General features: G+C 38.8%; 1 protein-coding gene across 1 annotated transcript in view; it reads left to right on the top strand.

Annotated features, from left to right (window-relative positions):
* LOC129414523 (clustered mitochondria protein homolog) overlaps window positions 1-16,955 on the top strand; it is a 46,174-nt gene extending 29,219 nt beyond the window's left edge. The window contains exons 13-26 of the mRNA XM_055168591.2: window positions 5,364-5,464; window positions 5,576-5,728; window positions 5,818-5,880; window positions 6,006-6,241; window positions 6,322-6,406; window positions 7,931-8,084; window positions 8,159-8,298; window positions 10,608-10,688; window positions 10,770-10,895; window positions 11,924-12,030; window positions 15,738-15,831; window positions 15,917-16,042; window positions 16,139-16,212; window positions 16,324-16,955. Coding sequence (XP_055024566.2) covers window positions 5,364-5,464; window positions 5,576-5,728; window positions 5,818-5,880; window positions 6,006-6,241; window positions 6,322-6,406; window positions 7,931-8,084; window positions 8,159-8,298; window positions 10,608-10,688; window positions 10,770-10,895; window positions 11,924-12,030; window positions 15,738-15,831; window positions 15,917-16,042; window positions 16,139-16,212; window positions 16,324-16,777 — 1,994 coding nt within the window. The 3' untranslated portion in view covers window positions 16,778-16,955. The remainder of the gene's footprint in view (window positions 1-5,363; window positions 5,465-5,575; window positions 5,729-5,817; window positions 5,881-6,005; window positions 6,242-6,321; window positions 6,407-7,930; window positions 8,085-8,158; window positions 8,299-10,607; window positions 10,689-10,769; window positions 10,896-11,923; window positions 12,031-15,737; window positions 15,832-15,916; window positions 16,043-16,138; window positions 16,213-16,323) is intronic.
* The last annotated feature ends 445 nt before the right edge of the window (window positions 16,956-17,400 follow it).

Below are 17,400 nucleotides of genomic sequence, written 5' to 3'. Positions count from 1 at the left end.
CGATGTAAATATAAATGCTTTAAAATATATTTCAAAATATATTTTTAAATATAATCTTACATTTATTTCAAAACATACAAAAACATATATTGGTGAAAACGTCTCGGGTTACGTAGGTAACCCTGGTTCCCTGAGAAGGGAACGAGACGCTGCGTCGCCATAGCAACGCTTTGGGGAACGCCTCGGCGTGACTGATCTGAAGCACGTGTAACACATAATCAATAATTTGATGATTGGATATAGGCTGGATGCCGTGCGGACCAAGGGTATAAGAAGGCATCCCACACAAACACACTCGCTACCAGTGCCGAAGCAAGTGCCTACAGGGATGCAGGGAGTATGGCATGGAGACGCAGCGTCTCGTTCCCTTCTCAGGGAACCAGGGTTACCTACGTAACCCGAGACGTTCCCTTTCGAGGAACTCGAGCTGCGTCGCCATAGCAACGCTTTGGGGAACGAGATGCCCACGCTTCCATACTACCAAATGCCTGTAGCGTGTATAACTGAACACAGTCAAGGCAAAGAACCTGGGACCCTACAGGGGTCTAGGTCTAGACCATAAAATCTGACGTAGGTGAGCGGCGAAGACCAACCGCCCGCATTACACACGTCAAGAGAGGCGCCTGACCCTAAGGCCTTAGAGGCAGCCATACCCCGGGTAGAGTGGGCCCTCACAGCGACAGGTGAGGGTAAGCCCTGATGTTCATAAGCCAGTGAGATAGCATCTACTATCCATCTGCTCAAAGTCTGCTTGGTCGCCGGTAAAACCTTTTCAGGGTGAACCAAAGCACACAAATAGCTGCTCGGACTTCCTCCACTGAGCAGTCCTGTGAACGTATGTGTCCAGTGCAGTGCTCGCACAGGACACAACAAATTCAGCTTTTCTTGGTCCGCGCTCCTGAAGGGGGGAGGACAAAGGGCCTGTAGAACAATGGGCCTCGGCACATTGTTCAGCACCTTGGGAATATAACCTGGCTTCGGGTGTAAAAAAGCCTTAGCCATTCCAGGTGCAAACTCAAGACATGTCGGGGATACCGACAGGGCCTGAAGGTCCCCAACCCGTTTTAAAGATGTAATAGCCAGAAGGAACACTGTCTTAAAAGCCAGAAGCCTATCTGGTGACGCCTCCAGTGGCTCAAACGGAGCCAATGAGAGTCCTTCCAGCACGACCGCTAGGTCCCAGGTGGGTACCCTAGAGCGACTAACAGGTCGCAACCTGCGGGTGCCACGGAGAAAGCGGGCCACCAATGGGTGTCTACCCACCGATGAGCCTTCCACAGGGGTATGGTAGGCAGAAACTGCTGCCACATAGACCTTAAGAGTGGAAGGGGTTAACCCATCAGAGAAACGCTCCTGCAGAAACCTCAGCACTACTTTGACAGGCAGTTATAACTGGGTCTGTCAGATGAGCTGAACACCAAGAGGTGAACATTTCCCACTTAAGGGAATAAAGTTGCCCCGTGGAGGGATAAACACAACCACGGGGGAAAGCATACAGACGTAGCCTCGGCCATGCCTGTACCATGGAAAACCACAGTGGGAAAAGTGTGGTGTCCTGGGATGCAAACAGATCTACCTCTGCGCATCCTAACCTTTTCCAGATGTGGTTCAGCACATCTAGATGAAGTTTCCACTCCCACCGGAGATGTCTCGAAGGGGCATCTGCCACATTCAGGTGGCCTGGTATGTAGACTGCCCTCAGAGAGTCCAGAAGTGTATGGTAGGCAGAAACTGCTGCCACCTATACCTTAAAGGTGGAGTAATGATGGTCTCCACAACCTCAGTTGGTAGCATGACATTCTTCCAAAGGAGTATGGTAGGCAGAGACTGCTGCCCCCTAAACCTTAGGGTGGAAGGAGTTAACCCAGCAGAGATATGCTCCTGCAGAAACCTCAGTACCACGTCAAGGGGCAGTTGACTGGGTCTGTCAGGTGAGCTGAACACCGAAAGGTGAAGTTTCTCTACTTTAGGGCATAAGCTTCCTCGTTGAGGGAGCTCTGAAGTAATCATCTGGTTCCCACAACCTCATTCAGGAGCATGAGGTCCCTCCAAAGGAGCATGGTAGGCAGAGACTGCTGCCACCTAGACCTTAAGGGGTGGAAGTAGTAAAGCCAGCAGAGAATTGCTGCTGCAGAAACCTCAGTACCACATAAACACGGCAGTTGACTGGGTTTGTAAGGGGAATTAAACACCAATAGGTGAAAGATTCTCCACTTAAGAGCATAAAGCTCTCTTGAGGGTTGTCCAGACGAAATATGAGGTCCTTCCAGAAGGAATACGGAAGGCAGAAACCGCTGCCACCTAAGCCTTAAGAGTGGAAGGAATTAAGCCAGCGGAGAATTGCTCCTGCAGAAACCTCAGCACCACATAAACAGGGCAGGTGATTGGGTCTGTCACGTGAGCTGAACACCATGAGGTGAAGTTTCTCCACTTAGGGCCTTAGCTCCCTGAGGGAGCTCTGGAGTAATCATATGGTCTCCACAACCTCAGTTGGGAGCCTGACATCCTTCCAAAGGAGTATGGTAGGCAGAGACTGCTGCCACCTAAACCTTAAGAGTGGAAGGAGTTAAGCCAGCAGAGATTTGCTAGTGCAGAAACTTCAGCACCACAACAACAGGGCAGTTGACTGGGACTGTCAGGAGTAAAGTATGGTCTCCACAACCTCAGTTGGGAGACCTGAGCCTGCGAGCCTGGCCCCCTCAGAGGCCAAGCTGACAGCTACCAGATCTCTGGCAAACTTTCTCCAGAACTTCTGTTTCAGAGTGATTGGTGGAAAGAAGAGAAAACCACATTAGGCAGTGTGTGGTGTCCTGAGACGCAAACAGATCCACCTCTGCGTGTCCAAATACTCTCCAGATGTGGTTCACTACATCTGGCTGGAATTTCAACTCCCCGTGAATGGGCTTTGCCTTACAGGGCATGTGGCATATGCAAGTGGCCTGGGTCTAAACTGTCGTCAACGAGTACAGTTTGTCCAGAGACCACAAACGCCATTATCCCAAAATCAACAATGTTGTGATTTTGGCCCTATCGGCTTTCCATAACTGTACTCCAACCTGTAATGGATGTGCCTGTTGTCAGCAACACACGCCAGCAGCGCACACCCAAAACAGTCCTTATGATAGAAACCAAGGTTTTCTTCACACCACCAGAGCACGCAGACAACGATGCGTGACTTTGATTGCAGACCTCCTTAGAGATTCATTTAAGAAACCACCGATGTGATGTCTGTCTAGACAAACACATGATGGCTCCTCTGGTCTAGAAGGAAATGGGAGTCCAACCCATACCGTCATCATTTCCAAGGCAATTTCAGTGCCATAGCCGATGATGAGTTTCAGCGATTTTGACCCTTTTGGCTTTCCATAATCGCACTAACCTGTGAGGGACGCTTCTGTTGTCAGCGTCACACATCGACAACGCGCACCCAACACAGGACCTTGGGACAGAAGCCATGCTTTCTTCCTGTTACCACAGCACGCAAAAAACGGTGCGTGACTTTGATCATGCGAGACGGGTTTCCCCTCGGGGAAACCCTCCCGTGTTGAATGAAGACATAAGCTCTAATGTAAGGAATCAGTCCTCGGATCTGATTAAATCACAGTCTGTCTCAGTCACAGGATAGGACTGAGCTGCATCATTGAACAATTACAAATCCCTCCTTTTGAAACAATAAAGCAACGGCTGTAGGTCATCATTTCTCTCATGTGGAGGTTCTACAGCCTCCTGCACAAGAATGTATACATGCTCCCCACTGGAGCCAGCTGTATGCAGTTCCACCAGTGCAGGTGAAGGTTAATTGCAGCTGCCTGTGGTACTACGCACAGCAGTGAGTGTGCCCTGCGAGGGCACTGAAGGGAAGCAGGCACCATAAATGGGGTGTGAGCTGCTTCGCTTCAATAAGAAATAGTGAGTGCCACGAACGAAGACGTTACCCGCCTCAGCGGATGAAGGACTCGAATCGTAACACAAAAGATCATATCTTGACCAGCAGACGATCAGGAGAATATGCTGTGTATAGCTGTACAAGCAACACTCAGCATAAACACAAAATAACTGTTTGACACAGCTCACACAGGCTGTGACAAGCATATATACATACATAGCCTACACATACAGGTGTAGAAAACGAAAAATATTATTATTTTCATTATTATGTGTATGTACATACATATAATACCTCCATACTGTAAGAAGAGAGGAGGCTTCACGTGGAGACTGCACGTTTAGCCTTAAACAGTAGGCGGATTATGAAGATGGTTCATCTCTCCAGAGACAGATAGCTGAAATATATGTGGCTCTCACGCAAGGCGCCTTCCCGATCCGGCGAAAGAGAGAGAGAGCGGACGTTACGTGCAAGCAGAGATACCGCCGCCTGCACGAAATCATATGGCGACTCCCACGAGTGCAACCGCTGCTGAGAAGCGGGATCGCAGCCGCGAGCCCAAGCTTCCTAGAAAGCGAAAGACAGATGTCATGGGTGTAGGCGGGGTTACCACCGCCTGCACGCACGAGTGCAGTCACCGCTTTGCCTCGACAGAAGCGGGACCGGATCCGTAAGGGCGCGAGCCCGATATATCCTTCTCTAAGCGCGAAGCTGGAGCGCAACACGTGCACGGGAATGCTCACAGTGCACACAGCCAGGTTTCTCAAAAGCCAACTGTGCGTGCAGCGCTCTAGACACATATAAATGTGTATCCTTGTCTGTGATATCGCGCCGACAGGGAGATACACATACTTGAACTTCATAAAACATACTTCAGATTTATGCAAACGTACACGCAGTCACTTGCTGAGGCACTAAAAGCGAGTGTGTTTGTGTGGGATGCCTTCTTATACCCTTGGTCCGCACGGCATCCAGCCTATATCCAATCATCAAATTATTGATTATGTGTTACACGTGCTTCAGATCAGTCACGCCGAGGCGTTCCCCAAAGCGTTGCTATGGCGACGCAGCTCGAGTTCCTCGAAAGGGAACTACATTTTTGTAAACATATTTCAAAATATATTTCAATACACACATTTTTTTGAAATAAATTTGAAATAATATTATACTTTTTTGTTGCCATATTGGTATTACTGCCAAAAGTACCAACAATAACAATATTATCACGATACCTACTACGTTAAAAAAGTTGCTATCAGTCAATTAAATTTTTAGGATTGTTTGTTTTGCTTCATTCATTTCTATAACAATTGTGGCAGTTTTTTTTAAATGGCTACTGAATGATTTACAATATTATCATATGTGTAGTATTAACGCAATACCGATAATCGTTCCCGTTAATATCAATACTGATATCTTGTGACACTTCTATTGAGAATCATTATAACGTGAGATTTTTTTCTATCAATTTGTATAGGTGTGCAGTTTCCAGATTCAGAAAATAAAGCTTTAGAGTTACAAAAAAGATTACTGAAGGAGGCTGCGTCTTTCATCATCAATGACCAGATACCAGCGTTTGTGAGTATTGCATGTTTGTGATACAACATCTACATTTATGCATTCAACAAACACTTTAACTTACACAGATGAGTTAAGAACATCCAATTAAATGGTTGTATGCGCTTTTAGATGAATGACTGTATTCACGCCTCTGACGTACCCATGGACGGTGCCACTTTACGACAAGCTCTCCATCAGAAAGGCATAAACCTGCGCTACCTAGGTCACCTGGTACGGACCATTAGCCAATCAGATCTCAAAGATCAACTGAGGCATATCACGGTAAGGAGATGATTTAAAATCGCACTTTATTAGAGAAATTAAATCATTGTATCTTCTGTAGTGCTTCATTCATTTCTTATTTCTTGCAGAGGTTAATCTTCACAGAGATAGTAGTGCGCTGTGCACAAAGGTTATTTAGTGGCTACATTCAGGTATTTATTTATACATTAAGTTTGATTTGTACTTTAAAAATGTAAATGACAATAAATAAATATATACATTTTGTAGTGCACCACCACTTTAATTAGTTTGTTTTATTTCATCCGTTGCGTTTTAGGGGGTGGAGACATCGAACATGTCTGCAGCAGTGAGTCATTTCCTCTGCTGCTTATTGGTGCCTCACTTCAGTTCAGCAACAAACGGGGAGGAGTCTAAGAAGAAATCTAGGAGGCGTGGCCGTGGAGGGGGAGGGGCTACAGAGAGCACCACATGGAGTACACTAAGCGGCAATGAATTGTGGAGTCTGATATGTCAGGATGCTCAAGAAACCTACAGAATTAAAGAAGGACTGGGGTGAGAGAAGATTTTTAGATTTTTAAAAATTTGAAAGATTTTTTCTTTTGCAATATTTATTTTTGAATATTTTGTTGCAGGTCAAATGTGGACCATCTAGTCGAGCACTATGGATTGCAGAAGATTTCCTTGTTAAGAGAGATGTGCTTGAAAACTGGCATTCAGGTGTTGTTTTTCACCACTACTTGAACTAGTTGAAGCACTAAAAGTAGTTATTTTTAACTTGTCTATGGACAGAATGCTTATCACATATATCAATAGATGATTTTCAAGAAAAAAATGTCTTGGTACTTTTGTCTTGTTTTCAGTGGGGACATCTAGAAGTTCTTGGATTGGGATGCTTTTTCTTGATGAGCAAAAGCGACCCAAGAAAATACTTCTAGTTTTTAGACCAACAATATCAAATTTAAGTGATTTTGTGCATAAAACAAGCAAAAAAAAAAAAAATCTGCCAATGGGGTAAGCAAAAAATCTTGAAAATTTTTCTTAAACACTAAATTCAAGAACAATTCAAGGAAAATTTGCTTACCGCATTGGCAAATTTGTTTGCTTGTTTTATACACAAAATCACTTAAATTTGATACTTTTTGTCTAAAAACTAGATTTATTTTCTTGGGTTGTTTTGCTCATCAAGAAAAAGCATCTGAATTTAAGAATTTTAGATATTTTTACTGAAAACAAATCAAAAATACTAAGAACATTTTTCTTGAAAATCATTTTTTGCAGTGTTGGTTTGTTAAAGGAACACACCCACATTTTGGGAATTTAGCTTTTTCATTGTATCCCCCAGAGTTAGATAAGTCCATACATACCTTTCTCATCTCCGTGTGTGCTGTTACTCTGTCTGACGCAGCCTTCGCTAGCTTAGCTTAGCACAAAGAATTGAAGTGAATGGCTCCAGCTAGCATACTGCCCCCAAAATAACAAATATTTTAATATGTGTTGTGATTGGTATAGTCACACCATGTACAAATAACAAGGTCATATGAGACACGGCAATCTTTTAACAGTATACATACTGCGAGCAAATCACTCCGCCCAAGTAGCAGTGCTTTGTCTTCAGAGAATATAGTTCCCAGTATGTATATGGTTAGAAGATGGCTGTGTCTCATATGACCTTGTTATTTGTACACGGTGTGATAAATACAAAGTCATAACACATAAATAGGAAAATGCGTTGTTTTGTCACTTATTGGGAGCGGTGTGCTGGCTGGAGCCATTTACTTCCGGTCTTTGTGCTGGGCTGGGCTGGCCGGGGCTGCGTCGGACACAGTTGAAGCGCGCACGGAGATGAGAAAGGTATATATGGACTTATCTAAATTTGGGGGATACAGTGAATAAGCTAAATTCACAAAATGTGGGCGTTTTCCTTTAAAATAACCAGAAAACACTTGCCTTTCAGATTTGTAATACATTTAAGTAATAACTTATAATGTACTAATTCTTGATTATTTGGTATAATACTTAATTGTTATTGGTCAATTAAGACATTCTGTAGTCAAATAAGTTGTAACGTCTAACTTTAAAAAAAATTACACATTTTATGTTACTCATATCTGCTAAATATCTCTTTTTTGTCAGTCCGTGCATTTGTAAAGATTCTCATTGATGGCTTGTTCGTTGTCTGTGTGGCGATTGCATCATATTGTAACTCTTTCTCATTGGTACGTGTTCAAATGTACCCCGCAGCTCCGTCTCAGAGAGTACGTTCTCGACAACCGAAACAAACCGCCCATCTCCCCTGATGACGTGCTCAACATCCTGTCCGTCATCAAACACATAACCGTGACGACCGCTGATGCCACCAAGATGCTCCAGGCAGCTCAGAACTGCCTTCAGAAAGGTAACTGTGAAGGTCAATAAAGTTCATTTGCATGTGTTTGGTGTTGCTTGACAATGTTTAATTTCTTCTTGTAGGGTTACTGGAGCAGGCGTATGAGAAACTCAAAGAAGCTTCATATCTGTATGGTCGTGTGTGCGATGACCTTCACCCAGAGGCCTGTCATTGTCTTAGTCTCCTGGCAAAAACAGCCTATTTACAGGGGCGATCTGCTGAGGTTTGTGTCTATGTGTGTTCTCTAGCATCTGCTTTGCTGTATAATGACTTTTTAGGTAAACGTAAGGGCATTTTATGTAAACGTAGGTAAACACAAATGTGACCCTGGACCCCAAAACCAGTCATAAGTCACACAGGTATATTTGTAGCAATAGCCAAAGTTGTATGGGTAAAAATTATTTTTTATAAAAGCAGTAAACAGTAAATGACTTCAGCTGTGTTTCGCAGACAAGGTCACAAATGTTAAAGGAAAACACCGTTTTTAAAATATTTTACTATGTTATTACCTCAACTGAGATTAATAAATACATACCTATCTTTATTCAATGTGTGCACTTAATCTTTGTACAGCGAGTCGTGAATGTGTTAGCATTTATCCTAGCCCCATTCATTCCTTAGGATCCAAACAGGGATGAAAAATTAAAAAACACCAAACACTTCCTTGTTTTCCCTATGTTCCTACACGCCGAGGTCGAAGTGCTGCAAACTATGTGCTCTTCCACCATACAATATAGTTCTCGTTTTTTATCCGCTTAAAAAATCACCACGTTTTATTTTGTGCCGCCATACTTAATGGTGTAACTCATCATGTAAGAGTCTTTAAATAGGGAAAACATGAAAGTATTTGGTGGCTTCTAAAATGATCCCTGTTTGAATCCTAAGGAATGAATGGGGCTAGGCTAACACATTCACGACACGCTGTACAAAGATTAAGTGCACGCATTGAATAAAGATAGTTACACTGCAAAAATGATTTTTAAGAAACAATTTTCTTGTATACTTTATTGACCATACAAGGCTGTGAGTGGGGCAAATATTAAAGTCGCAATTAAATTTTAATAAAAACGTAATTTGTTTTGGAATATTGTATTATTTACAAATTACTTGTCCATGAGCTTCGTTATTTTAGAAAAATTCACATGCCCTCATAATCTTTAATCAAAACACAAATCTCCTTCACTGAAAATAAATGAGTTTCTTACGTAGTATTTTTATTTTGTTTTCAGTAAAAATACTTAAATTAAGATGCTTTTTCTTGATGAGCCAAATGACCCAAGAAAATAAGTCTAGTGTTTAGACCAAAAATATTAAATTTAGGTGATTTTGTGCATAAAACAAGCAAAAAAATCTGCCAATGGGGTAAGCAAATTTTTCTTGAATTCAGTGTTTACAAAAATGTGCTCAAGATTTTTTTGCTTACCCCATTGGCAGATTTGTTTGCTTGTTTTTTTGCACAAAATCACTTAAATTTGATATTTTTGGTCTAAAAACTAGACTTTTTTGATTTGCTCATCAAGAAAAAGCATCTTAATTTAAGAATTTTTAGATATTTTTACTGAAAACAAGACAAAAATTCTAAGAAAATATTTTCTTGAAAATCATTTTTTGCCGTGTACACGGCAAAAATGACCTTCTTACTCAGTATTTTGTCTTGTTTTCAGTAAAAAAAATCTAAAAATTCTTAAATTAAAATGTATTTTCTTGTGACCTAGGAAAATAATTCTAGTTTTTAGACAAAAAATATAAAGGTTTAACGAATTTGTGCTTAAAACAAGCCAAAAAATCAGCCAATGGAATAAGAAAATTTTTCTTGAATTAAGTGTTTAAGAAAAAAGTAAACGCATTTGATTATATGTTTTCTTATTCCATTGGCAGATTTATTAATTTTTTTGCGTGTTTTAAGCACTAATTTACTTAAAGTTTATATTTTTTGTCTAAAAACTAGAATTATTTTCCTAGGTCATTTTGTTCATCAAGAAAATACCTTAATTTAAGAATTTTTTGAATTTTTTACTCAAAACAAAACTATGAATTAAGAAAGTCATTTTTTGCAGTTTACAAAAAAATTGAATTTTTTTACTTGTTTCAGTAAAAATATCTAAAAATTCTTAAATGAAGATGTTTTTTCTTAATGAGCAAAGTGACCCAAGAAAATAAGTCTAGTTTTTAGACTCAAAATATCAAATTTAAGTAATTTTGTGCATAAAACAAGCAAAAAAATCTGCAAATGGGGTAAGCAAATTTTTCTTGAATTTAGTGTATAAGAAAAATTTTCAAGATTTTTTACTTACCCCATTGGCAGATTTTTTACTTGTTTTATGCACAAAATCATCTAAATTTGATTTTTTTTTCTAAAAACTAGACCTATTTTCTTGGGTCGTTTTGCTCATCAAGAAAAGCATCTTAATTTAAGAATTTTTAGTTATTTTTACTGAAAACAAGACAAAAATCATTTTTTGCAGTGTATAAATACAGAATGTATATAAATATGATGTCACAGTATTTAATTAGACCTCTCTCCCTCCACAGGCTCGTAGTGTGCAGCTGAGGGTTGTAGTCATCAGTGAAAGGGTTTTAGGATTTGACCATCCCAACACAATTCAGCAATACGTGAGTGAAGTTCTCACATAACAACCAAGATTCACCTCTGAAGATCTGCAGCATCTAACGCAGTCGACTGTGTTGTTTCAGGTGCTGTTGGCTGTGTATCTGTTTGCCGGAGGTGAAACGGCTCTCGCTCAGCGCTGTCTCTATCGTGCCAAAGTTCTTTTGTTGACGGTTCATGGCGGGGATCATCCTTACACCGCAGTTATTGATGTACGTTCCACCAGACATACCAACAAACAACACATATCGACCTATCCTAAAAAAAAATACTGATTCATTTCAGTTCCCAGCAAGCAATAGTCATCATTTCACTGTCTAGGTTAACTATAGTCCCGATATAGTCTGAGTAATGCACTCGTAGCCAAAATAAACTTGAATATGGTTTCAGGCAGTTTTTGCTAAAATATCTTTTTAAGCAAAGTCAAAAGTAATTACAAGGTGTTTGGTTTCATTTATATTTGAGCTATGATAAGACATTTATTAAATTTTCACTAGCATAGACCTGTGGGCTGTCTTTGGACGCTATTAGATGTCTTTTAAACACAACATTTCTTGCCGGGTATTTTAGCCATGCTAAAAATATGCTTAACCTCCTAAGACCCAAGCTTTGGTTTGGCTTGCATTTTAAAGATCTTCCAGCTATTTGGGGTTAGGAAGAACCAATAGATATAATAACCAAATATTTTCTTTGAACATGAAGCAGCGTAATAGGCTTTATGCCCAGCTGCACTACTTCCTTCGGCGGGCTCCTTGTTTCCTGTCTGCCATTGTTGGACGGACTGATTGATCCAGATGTGTCTGATTATTGTTGTTGTGACTACTGAGGTCAGGCACACCTGGATTGGTCAGTTTGTCCAGTGGTGGCGGGCAGGAAACAAGGAGCTGGCTGAAGTTCAGGAAGGGGTGCAGCTGGGCATAAAGCCTATTGTCCACCTTTGTGTACAACAGGTTCCAGTTACACAGAATTAAGTATTATGGTGCACACAACAAAAAATGTGATGTCACCAGGTCTTGATAAGGCTAGTCTTGGTTTCCCTTTTTAAATGGCTTTTGGGAACCTGCTAGCTGGTCAAGCTGGGACACCAGCTAGTCCAATTTAAACCAACTCAGAACCACCTTGTGTAAGATGTTGTTACAGCAGAGTGAATAGACCATACACCAAAATCAAGTCTTTTTGATCTCTTAGATAAAAATATAACATGTATGTAATGTAATGACTCTCTATCTGTCTCTTGCAGGCGTCTCTTGGATTGGTTCTTCAAGGAGAGCAGTCATTACAATATCTACAAAGTGCACTGAAAATCAACAGCTCATTTAGAGGAGACAACCTCACAACAGCTCTCATGTAAGATGTTTTCTTATTTTAAAGAGCTCAGATAACTGATGCAAACATCAAACTAATCGAAAATCGAAAGCAAACGCAGTGTCGGGGTTCTGCATGTGAGATGATCGAATGTTAATGAAGTTTCTGTTCATGAGGATTCAGTCACTTAGGATGTTTCTATTTGACCCTCTCTGTGAAATATAGAAGTCAATTTAATGATGATGTTAAAAACATCGAAGTTAGATTTCAACCATTAATTTCCCATCTGATCTTACTCAGTCAATATTAAAGATATCAAGATTATATTTTCACAGAATTATGTAGGATGGTTTTATTTAGTAAACTGTAGCTGGGTTTTCACAGGCAGAGTCACATTTGGAATATTGAACCAAAATATGTATTAGGGGTGTATATTGGACAGTTCATTACAATATGATACAATAATGATTTTCTCCACCAGCGATGCAATATTTGCTGATATATCAAACACTTTTTCGATGCATTTACGATTTGATTAATTTATCTGCATTTTTATATTATGTGCCCAGTTAAGTGGTTACATTTTTATTAACTTACAAATTAAATCAAAATACAGTTCTGTGCAAAAAACTCATAGGCCACCACGCCAAAATTAAATGCTCAAGATGTGTTTAGTGCCAAGAAAGGTCACACTAAACACAGACGTTTAAAAGACATTTAGTCCTGAAATTTAAATTTTTAATTTTTTTTGTACATATTTCCTGTATTTTCTGTTTGTATCTTAATGAAATAGATTGAAAAATAAATATGGATGGACATTGAAACTTCTAAAACAACAAGTCTGGTTGTGGTAGCCTAACACTTTTGCACAGTAGTACATTTTATTAAACTCTTTGAAAAGGGCACAATTTCTGTCCCAGTTGGAGCATTTACAACAATAAAAAAACTAAAATACACTTTTTTTAAATAAATAAAAATAAATAATGAGGGGGAAAAATAAGGTAGTTGTAGATTTTTAAAAAATAAAATAAAATGTGCGCTTTGCCGTAAATGCGAAGATGGACGTTACATAAGGGAATGAGTGTGTCCAAATAAAGTTATCTCGTATCAATATTTTATGTGTTGCATCGTTGTATCGTATTGTTAGAAATTTAGGGACGAATCGATCCATATCGCTGTATTTTTACACCTCTAAGACATATTGATAAATTGAGATTTATACATCATCTAAAAGCTAACTAAATAAGCTTTCCATTTCCGTATTTAGCTAAAATACACTATCTCGGGAATCTGAGGGTGCAAAAAATCTAAATATTGAGAAAATCACCTTTAAAGTTCCCCAAATAAAGTCCTTAGCAACACATATTACTAATGATAAATAAAGGTAGGAAATGATCTTTACTTAATATCCTAATGATTTTTGGCATTAAAAACCGATCATTTTGTCCCATACAATGTATTGTTGGCTATTGCTACAAATATACCCATGCAACTTAATGAGTAATTTTGTGATCCAGGGTCAAATATGATAAAAAAAACCCTGAAAATTATATGACCAACATACACGTTTAACATTCATTCTGGTAAAAAGAAAGCATTACTCTCTTTGTCTTACCAGTCTCTCTTCATCAACCTGAAACTTTTGCTATACATAACTTTTGAAGTATTGACATCATTTGTTTATTGCTAACCAATGCAATGTGCATATTGCAATATTTTGATTTTTTTATATATATTGTGCAGCCCTACTTTAAAGGTAGCTGCCTACTGTATATACACTGTAAAAATTATTTGTTTGGTCGACTTTAAAAAAGTAAGCGCTGCCTTATATTTTTATATTAACTTGTTTGACTCTGTGGACCCTGTACCGGGTCCAGAATTATCTTATATTGACTTAATATAAAATATTCCTTTAATTTTGAATGGTCTGTCATGGACCCAGTACCACATATGAGATACTGTTTGAAAGCTTAGACTCTCTACTTTCTGCAGATATGCATCACTTTGAAATATGTTTTACTGTAAGAAAGTTAGTTACACTTAATTTACACTATCACCCCCCCCCCATATTTTTTAATATAATTTAATATTCACATATTTCATATTTTTCAAGTATGACAAATATGGGCAAGTCTTATATCAAATGAAAGCTCTCACTCTCAGGAATAAGATATTTTTATCACATATCCAACAATCATCGAATGAATGATGAGGTAAAAATGGTCTTTTGTAAACATATGGGAAACTTGAGTGTGGACTGCCTCAGATAGCACATATAGCCACAAATGATACACCATCTTTTCTCTTAGGTCCTACTTTAAAAAATGAGTCCATTCACAGCATTTTCTTTGGTTGTGTGCATAATTAATCCCTTGCTATTTATTATATGTGCAAAACAAAAAATTAATATTTATATGAAAAATATATTTTCGCACACTTCAGTAAAATGAGTATAACTTTTGAATGCGACATGCTAAAGAGTTCATTCTTTTTTTGGGTGTTTACTGCCTGCTGCTGGTAACAATCAGAACTGACTGGAGTCTGCTAGAGCACCCAGAACCAGAGTTATACACTATCCAAACAGTATTTACAACATAAAAAAAAGAACATTTGGTGTTTTATCATATGAAAAACCACATAAATAACAATATTGTCACAAACAGCAGCTTTTTATGTAACTTCAAAGGGTTTTCTGCAAAATGATATAAAGATATTGCATTTATTCCACTGTATGTGGTTATGGGAGCACTTCAAATTTTTTTTGGCAGAAATTGTATACCAAAAGCGTATTATTCCTCCCATCAGTTGGAGTAAAATAACTTTTGCATTTATTATGATAGAGAAAAAATTCCTTTTTCCTCTGTAAGCTGGCAATTGCTGGAATCAAACAAAACTGGCTGCAGGTTTCGTTACCACTCAGGGCCAGAGTTATACACTTTTAAATACAGACTTTAGAAAAAAAACATCAAAAAGCGCCTATTTATTTTTGTGTTTATTAGAGGACTGACAACACATACAACCATGTTGAGCACTTTTAACAGTGTTTTATGTAATTTCAAAGGGTTTCCTGTAAAATGATACCAAACTTTTGTATGTGCACCTCTGCTTGTGGGTATGAGAAGCTTTTGAAATTGGGTAGGCCAAATCCAGGCGAAATCCCCAAAATAGCCAACTCGAAATTTTAGGTTGACAACTTTTTTGTTGAATTATCTCAAAATTTACAGGCAACATGTACACTTGCTTTAAGTTGAACCAACAAATCTCTTTGATTTGGTTTACAATGGGGCATTAGATTAGATTTAGGATAATGCACTATATTATACTGCCCTACAAAGGCTAAGTGCAATAACTGCGCAAACACTGAAACCGAGAAAAATGCCCTTAAGCCAGTCAAACATGTAACTGCAATTTTGGCAAACACGTTTCTCTGAAATGGGACAAAATTGAACCAGGAGACTTTGTCACAAGACAAAGCCCATTTCAACTCTTAACTCAATTTTGACCAAATGCGTAGTTACTGTGCATTGGCTTTGTAGGGCAGTATAAATGTCATAATCGAAAAATAAACCCCGAACAGAGAGGTTAAATCTTATATCTCGTACCACCCTGAATATATTTATTTTGTGATAAGACCAGCTAAATGTGCATTATTCCTATAATAGCAAATAACTAGGACATGAAATATTATTTTAAGTTGAAATTATTTAATTTATTATTATTTAATATTTGGTTCCTTTTTTGACCTGCAGTCACCACCTACTGGCACAGAGACTCTGTCTGGCCGGCGACTACAGAGGAGGTATGAACCATGAAAAAGCAGCTCACAGCATCTTCCAGAATAAGGTAAGCCTTTGTGTTTGTGTGCTAATTTATAAATCTGAGTCAACGGTACAATTGTGTTCTGAGTTCACTTGTTTATTTTTAACAGTGGGGTGACGAGCATCCCCAAACTAAATGCAGTTCTGACTTCCTGAAGAATATTACCCAGCAGGCTGTGCGTGTGGAGCGGTCTATACGTCAGGGAGGCGTGGAGCTTCCAGAAACACCACCCAAGGTGAGTCCAATTTAAAATCACGGCTCGTAATAACAAACGTGAAGACTTGCAAGTGATTTCTGTTAAAAATTATATTTTTCTTTCTCCCATCTGCAGAGTTTGGTTCCTTCTCAGGACACCACACTGGAGCAGCTTGCTTTGGTCAATGGCATACTGAAGACTTCATACAGGTAAAATTAAGAAAACAAATGCACTGTCAGGTTCAGATTCTGTGTAGGTCTATGTAATGGGTCTTTTAGTTAATGGAAAAACAATACAGAACGAATGACTTGTTGTTTCAGCACAAGAATAATGGAGTTCAAAGAGAAGCTCAAAGAGATAAAAGCAGCAGAAGAGGCTGAAAAAGCTAAATCACAGTCAACCGATGAGAAAGATGCTTCAGGGATGCAGGCCAAGAATGGAGAAACGACTGAGGATGAGAAAACCAATGGCAAGCATGAGGCCACTGAAGAAAATCCAATAAGTGAACAAAGTGAAACTGATTCTTCTGAGAAATCAGACCATATCAGTATGAACGGCGAGATCGAGTCCCATCAGTACAACGGAGACTGTACCGCAAAAAATGAAACGGAGAAAGAGGAACATCAACCAGACAGTGTTCCAAATGAGATCCAATCAAAATCAAGTAAAATTATGACATCAGCAGATGAGACACAGTCTGTAGTGGTAAATGGGAATGAAGGTGTTGTGAGTGAAGGCTCAGGTGATGTGGAGAAACCGGCTGAGACCGAGTGAGATGTTCGGTGAGGTAGAAGACAGTCTCAGTGAGATTTATCAAGTATTTGAAAGACATTAAAACATGACTGTAGAACTGAATTTAGTATCTTTACAACTAACACAAGTGTGCAAAAAAAACATGAAGCCAAATTTTTTTCTTTTTGTTTTAAATTCAATAAAATGTTTGACTAGACAAGTGTCATTGCGTGGATGTTTGTTGGACTACATCAGGATCATTGCTTTCAGTTTTCTCATTTTGTTCACTGCGTCGTTTCTATCAAGAATAGTCACTTTAAAGACAGCAAAACATTGACTTTATGGGTAAAATGTTCAACTGAATTTGAATATATTATGCATATTGTGATATTTTGTTTCAAGTCACAATAAAACAGAAGCAGTGATTGTCTTATTAAGGGAAATGGCTTCTGAAATGAAAAAAAATAAAAGTACACTGCAAAAAATGATTTTCAAGAAAAAAAATCTTAGTATTTTTGCCTTGTTTTCAGTAAAAATATCTACAAAATTCTTAAATTTAAGATGCTTTTTCTTTATGAGCAAAAGGACCCAAGAAAATAAGTCTAGTTTTTTGACCAAAAAATATCAAATTCAAGTGACTTTGTAAACAAAACAAGCAAAATGGG

Source organism: Misgurnus anguillicaudatus, chromosome 5 (assembly GCF_027580225.2).
Source record: "Misgurnus anguillicaudatus chromosome 5, ASM2758022v2, whole genome shotgun sequence".
NCBI lineage: Eukaryota > Metazoa > Chordata > Actinopteri > Cypriniformes > Cobitidae > Misgurnus > Misgurnus anguillicaudatus.
The sequence above is the reverse complement of the archived record's forward strand: the minus strand, read 5'-3'. Positions and strand labels throughout refer to the sequence as shown.